The sequence below is a fragment of the Gavialis gangeticus genome, unplaced genomic scaffold (genome assembly GCF_001723915.1).
Source record: "Gavialis gangeticus isolate Ggan-Ray unplaced genomic scaffold, GavGan_comp1, whole genome shotgun sequence".
NCBI classification, from domain to species: Eukaryota; Metazoa; Chordata; order Crocodylia; family Gavialidae; genus Gavialis; species Gavialis gangeticus.
The window spans coordinates 12,930,344-12,937,277 of record NW_017728964.1 but is presented as its reverse complement, the minus strand read 5'-3'; the positions used below and the strand labels follow the sequence as shown (position 1 = coordinate 12,937,277).

Genomic DNA, 6,934 nt, shown 5'->3' with positions numbered 1-6,934 from the left:
TCCCTCCCCACGTCCCCCCGGCTTTTATTTTTATCTTATGTAGTCACTGTTACCTTCATCACTGCCAGCATAGTTGTCTCCCCTGGGTGCCCTGGCACGCAATGGGCAATCTGCTGCAGCCGTGTGTAGCGCCTGTAGGGGTAGGTGATGGTGTGGCTGCCACCACAATGCCGAGGTACGGACAGGTAGCCACACTCCATCTCTGCCATCTTGTCACTGTAGGAAGGCAACATTGCAGACTCAGCAAGCGAAATGGCAGAGAACCCTGCAGGCCACCCTGCGAAGCCCAGCTGGCTACCAGAGCAAAGGCCTTCTCTTCACCACTGGACTGTGAGTCCTCAAAGTATCGTAGGACTCCTTCTACCAACCCCTTAATATCAAGAGTGGCCTGCAGGGGACAGGGCTGGGGATGTGACCTTTTGTGCTGGCTTTAGCGTATACAAAGAGAGCCTGGCAAAAAAAAAATATCCTCCATCTTTACTAAACTAGACCATGGTGTTTCACTTATCCTATTTTCCCTTCCCAAAAATCCCAATGGAAAGCTAAAAACCTGGTAAGACCCTGCCAGCAAACCACACCAGAGTGACTGAGAGGGGAAGTGGCCTTTGTCCAGCTGCTTTAAAATTCCATGCCCAATGTTTTGGTAGGTATTTAACTCAAATGCCCAAGAACCCTTGGGAGAAGGGTGATCCTTGTTAAAGTTCCAGTCCTTTCCACTACCCTGTCATTTATGAGCTGAGAAAGCTCCCAGTTCACATTAGAAACCTCCAATAAATCCGCTAGAAAAAAGCAGACTGGATGTTCCCTATCTTTCTAAGGAGAAAGAAGAGGGAAACAAACCTTCCATGATCTCTTTAGAAAACATGAGTTAGGAAAAAGGGTCCCCAGACCCAAATGAGACCCTCACTCCCTCCTACTCCTCCACAGTGCGGGGAGGTTTTGGGCTTAATCCCACTAACACTGAGGGAAACTGAGGCAGCTCAACACTTTACAAGGTCAGACTTTCTTGAGGAGGCCCAAACAAGGAGAAGATGAGCCCAGACTTTTTTATCATTGTGCTTGAGAAACTTGAGGCCAGATCTCCAGCAGAGAGAAGTCCATTGTACTAATCCACAGAGCCACCATCTTCACAGGGAGAAGGGTCAGCCTGGCTGCTGAATGGCAGACAAAGGGAAACGTATACACACAAACAGGTTTCAAAGAGAAGGGTACAACAGATTTCCAGAGAGCAGGGGACAGCCCAGGGAGGCATCCAGCCCGAAGACAGAGGCTCAGGGGCCCGGCCAGGCATTGAAGGGAGGTCCCCAGCCCTAGCACCAGCAGTGATGCACAATGACAGGTAGCCAACAGCTCCAAGGAAATGACAGATGGCTGCATGGAGAGGACTGGCAGCAGGGGAAGCCAAGATCCCCTTTGCTGGATGTCATTCCTCTGCCCTGCGCTGTCTCTCTTTGAAGCTGCTGTGGTCTACTCTATACTGGTTTTAATGATTACTGCTGGAGCAAGGGGGTGAGTCTTGAGAAGGATCTGACCCACTGGAATACAAAGCCAGCAGTGAAACCACGGAGGTTTCCTCACAAAGAGCTTTGTTGGCTGAAGTGAGTGGCTACCATGACAACAGCTAGAGAATTGGCCTCAACATGGCTCAGATCAAGCAGCTCCTCAGTGTGTTGAACACTTCTGAAGTCCAAAGGCCAGTTTGAGCATGAAGAGACGTTGCTATGGACCCTCAAATGCTGAGCGCATGTCTCAAGCCAGCACTCTGCCTTCCTCCCATGACACATCCCCTCTGGTCAGATCGGGCCCCACGTCCACCATACGCAGTGGGTGCCTCCCCTGGGAGAGATGCACTAAGTGCTGTGCTTCAGGGGCAGAAGCCAACTTCTGACTAATGGTGGGTTAGGCCAACCTTGCACCCAGGGCAGCCTGTTCTGTCCGCTGCCATTACAGGGTGCTTTGGAGCCTCTGGTATTTACAAATGCTGGAGACAAGATGCTGGACCAGCTAAGCCCTGTGTGCCTGTGAGGCACAGAGAGACATAGGTCCCTGGCTGTGCATTGCTTGCTTTGCCGAGCCTCTGCCCGTCTCCTGCCACATGTTGATCACAACCCTTTCCTCCTCTCTGCCCCAAGGCTGTATCATACACTAGGGGTGGAGGAGACACCTTAGAGGTGTTGGGGAAGAGAAGAAAGAGAGCAACATGAGCCCTTCACCAGCTGCATCTCCAAGCAAGATGCCTGCTCAGCCATAGTGGATGCAGGGATGGCAAACAGTTGACAGCCATAAGGAGAATCAGAAGACTCTAGGACTGGGCCCTCTGTGTCAGTCAGGATGGGGGAAGGGTATGCTCAGCAAGCTGGGAGAGGGGCCTGAGCCTCACTCATTAACAGGCTCTACAGAATATACCGACTAAGATGGGGCTCAGGACTGCCCTGGACCTGAAGCTCTCTGCTGAGAGTTGGCATCATGGTCCCTTTTCTGCAGTTCTCCTGGGCCCTGGGCCATGCTCTGAGCTCAGCTCCTGGGCAAGTGCCCCTGACTCAGACCTGCTGTCCTACCGTTGGTGATAGTGGCCCAGGCTGTGACACTGTGACTGCAGCAGCTCCCTGATCATCTGACTGCTGGCCCTCGCCGTGCCCCCATAGTGGGTTTGCACCTTCTCTATATCCATCAGCATCTTGGAGTGGACGCTGTGCAGCCCGCCCAGGCCCGTGCTCTTCTCCAGCAGGAGCCCATCAGCATGAGGCGAGAGGACAGCTCCTAACCTCAGGCTGGGGGAGACAGAGCCAGAGAGGGGGGAGGAAAGGAGAAATCACATCGTTAAGCAGGGCTAAGGCACCAGGAGAGAGGCTGAGCCTTGCCAACGAGCTGCTCCTGGAAGACAGGGCAGCAGGCACTGCCCACAAGCACCATTTGGGAGTTGCACTGGGACCCCTGGGCCACCCCTTCATAATGCTGGACACCATGGTCCTCACCTTATGAGAGGCCTCCCCCACTCAGCCCTGCCAGTAAACCTCCCACCCTACAGCAGAACCCTCTGGGGAGCACGAGGGTACCCCATGCTGCAGGGTTCATGCTCTGTGATGAGGCTTCTCCTTAGAGCAGCTGCTTAGGCTACTTGCCTTCCTGAGGGCTACATGCCTGCTGGACCCACAGCACTCGCTGCACATGGGCCAATGTAGTTCTCTCGGCCGTGCAAGAAGTGTTGTGGTCTCTCCCAGTCAAGGGAAACAGGGTGGGTTCAGCGAGTCTGGGGCTGGGATGTGCCTGCAACACGTTACTGTCATACATGAAGGTGTTTAAAAAGTTTCCCTTGGGATTGGGCATGGGCTTGGAGGGAAGGGCCAGCTGACCCCTTGCAAGTATCTAACAGGGCCAAACTCTGCTCTGGCTTATCCCAACGCAACCTCTTAGGAGATCAATGGGGTTTCTTGATGTAATGAACTAAGTTGTTCCCTCTGGATTCCTGACCCCAGCTTTGAAGGAATCCAAGAAAATGCTCCTAGAGAATCCAGCCAAGAGTTCACACCGAGCCCAGCACAGGCTGGTGCAGGACTTGGGACACAAACTCCTGCAGTACAGGCACTTCTGTAAGTTACCATAACTCTCAGGGCTGTGATTTAAACACCTGGGTAAAGCTCTGGCCCAGAGACAGTTTTCAATAGTCTGTAAATAAATTCCCCCAGGAAAAGCGCCTTCCCAGGTGAAGGGATAAGGGTGCTGTTCTTCAGGAAGGCACTGGAGTGCCATTCATTGAGCTGGCAAAGATCAGTGGTACATCAGCACATCCAAGAAGGTACACAGGCAGTGCTCCCCCTAGAAGAGGAGACCTTGAGCCCCAGAGAAGTGGAGGTGGGGAGAGCCCTACATGTCTCTAATGATGTGGCAGATGGAAATGAAGGGCTGCTCTGGGAGGGGCCCCATCCCCATCTTGCAACCTACCTGGTTGATGTAGGCACCTGCAACTAGCAGCAGCATCTCACCCACTCTCCTCCCTGTCTCCACACTGCAAGTGACTGCCTGGGAAGCGCAACAATAGAGGGAAATCCCTTGCCCCTGAGTACACTATACCTGCGGCACTGCTGCCTGACTTGCTCCAGCTCGTAGACAGTGTAGGGCCGGACAGAGCGGTGAGTCGGCAGCATAGGCACAGAGGGGATGCGCGTGATGGTCCTGGTGGAGCCAAATGCAAAGGAGTCAGGGGAGAACAATAATGTGCCTGGTCTTTAAATCCACTGCCTGGCATGGTCCAGGGTTGGCAACTGCTGAGGAGGGAGATGGCAGGCTCCATCCTAGAAGTGGGGCCCGAGCAGTCTCGTGCTGGGATGGCTGCTCTCCAGCAAGGGATGCCAAAGCAGCTGGGAGAACCACTAGGCAAGGAGGAAATCTGTCTGGTACTGCAGATGTAATTCTGCTCTCTGCCCTTATGGCTCTTGGAGAAATTTATTGGGATGTAAATCCTGTGGGCCTGGTCTAGCAAAAGATCCTAACCCCTACTGGCCCGGAGACTTTGGGCTCAATTCTCAGTTATGCCCAATCCCCAGTGCTGCTCTGATGGGGTAGAAACGGCCTCCTGAGAAAATCTCCTGTGCCAACACTTGCCCGTGGAGAAGTTGGAAAAAGGGCCTGTTGGAACAGGGAATGGATCAGAGGCAAGGGCAGGGGCAGGCTGGGGAACTCGGTGAGTGCAAGGCACCATTCCCTGCCTTCTGCACAGCTCAAGTTAGAGCAGTTTGTGCCTATGCTATGCCAAAATCCAGAATATGGGGAGGCCAAAGGGGGTTTGGGATTATCTGGTCTACCAATTCACACCCTCCTTCCCCATTCCTGGGCCTTGCCCACACCTCTCCCAAGTGCAGTAATGCAAATCATAGGTGTCCGGACGAGGAGTTCTGATGCATACGGCATTCTGCTGACCATCTGCCCTGCTTTCCCACTGCAGCGCCTGTTCGATTGTAGCAGTGGACTAACTGTGGCAGTTAGAGCTTAGAGCTCTGTACCGCTGGATCCCTGCCCACAGGTGGAATGAAGCCATCATGTGGATTTCAAGCTAGCACCACCCAGTGAGTAGCTCAGGAAGGACCAGGGAAGGGCCAAGCACCTGGGCCTTGTTACTTCACGGTTCATTTTTATTGCACTTTCCATTAGCCATGCTCTGCACAAATCATTAACTCATTAACCAGGAAAATATTATCGTCTTCTTGGATGGTCAGGAACACGGAGAGGTCAAGTGACTGGCCCAGGGAAACACGAGCGAGTCAGTGGCAGAACTAGGAGGGGAACACAGATTATGTCTGGTTCCCTGCACTGCGCTTGGGCCAGCACAACAAGGTGGTGCAATTCTTTCTGCAGGTAATGGGCATGTCTACACGTGCATCATTACTGCACTGTAACCAAAACTTACTGTGCAGTACGGGTGCGTGTCTACATGTGCACACCCATACTGCACACTAACTATAGTAACTTACGCTGACTCGGGAGTAAATTTGTTACCTGCGTGAGACAGGTAGCAAATTTACTCCTGAGTACTTACTGCACAGCAAGGCATGTGTAGACACCTTACTACGCAGTAACTCTGTTTGTGTGGACTGACCTGGGAGTAACTTTACTCCCAAGTCAGTGCACACACAACATTACTGCACGGTAACAGCTACACGTGTAGATGCCAGTCTAAAACCCGCTTACTGCACAGTAACTTACTATACAGTACATGCATGTGTAGACACGCTTAGTGAGTCCAAACCACTCCTGGGAACCTGGTGCTTGGATCGGGCAAGGCAGTTCCTCTAAGTGACCTTTAATGAATCTAATTATTGCATCTTATCCCTCTGGGAAGGGTTTTCTGCACAGCAAAAGCCAGAAACTGACTTAAGATGACACCTGAGATGGTACAGAAAATAGCCTGGCCCCATACCCCAAAAACTGCTTCAAAAATGCCCCTGGGAGTCAGACCGCTAGTTCTGGAACTGCTGTGACAGGGCATACAGCAATACCCACGCTGCATGTGGAGGCTATGGAAGGGGTGCACCCAGTACCACTCTTTTTTCCACTCCCATCCTCACCATCTCCCCCATCACCACAGGGAACTCAAGAAATCCACCAGCAGTGACTGTCCATCAGCCCCAAGCAGGAAAAGGGCCAGCACGCTCTGGAGACAAACAGTTCTGCCAGTCCATACTCAGATCCCCACCGCTGGTAGACAGGATCTTGGACTTACGGGCCAGGCACCACCATGTCCAGGGGTCTGTCGCAGGAGATGCAGTGGAAATGAGCCAGCAGGCGCCTGTGGAGGTGGGAGCAGATGTGTGGGTTATTATAGGATCGGGGTGTTGGGTTTTTCAGATCTGTGCCAAAGGGAACATGACTAGAGATGATGTTACAGAGGTACAAGCCGAGAGGATGCCTGAATATACCCAGCAGGTGCTAAGACCTGGAGTAGTCTGTGGAACACTAAGTATCCACTCTGTGGTCACCTCTCAGAAATACACCGGCCTAGGAACTGGCCTTATATGAAAACTGTACACAGACAGAGAGTCTGGCTGGAGCTTAGGAAGGGCTGTCTAACTATGCGGGTGGGTGAGCACAGACCAGATCACCTAAAGTGGCTCTGGGATCTCTGTCAGTGGAAGCTGAAAGGGTTAAGACAGGGACACTCCTGTCCTTAGTAAGGGGTTGGACAAGATGCCCTCTTGAGGCCCCTTCCATGATTTCTCAAGAGGTGCGTACATTGGGCCAAAACCTCAGCTGGCAAAGTCAGAGTCACTCCACCAATCTGCACTGTTTTATATCAGCTACATTTTTCCTTCTACAGCTCCTTTCAGGGGTGCATTTCATGATGCTTTTGAACAGCAACCCTTTCCTCCCTCCTCTGAAGAGGGCCAATATCATTATTCTCCTTTCATAGCTGTGAACACCGAGACAGTGAGAAGGAAAG

General features: G+C 52.4%; 1 protein-coding gene across 1 annotated transcript in view; it reads right to left on the bottom strand.

The window, feature by feature from the left end:
- The window catches only part of QRICH2 (glutamine rich 2), a 68,188-nt gene that overhangs the window by 12,311 nt on the left and 48,943 nt on the right, over positions 1–6,934 (bottom strand). The window contains exons 11-13 of the mRNA XM_019501623.1: positions 6,218–6,283; positions 4,072–4,173; positions 54–216 (exon numbers count right to left, since the gene is read on the bottom strand). Of these exons, the coding sequence (XP_019357168.1) occupies positions 54–216; positions 4,072–4,173; positions 6,218–6,283 (331 nt within the window). The remainder of the gene's footprint in view (positions 1–53; positions 217–4,071; positions 4,174–6,217; positions 6,284–6,934) is intronic.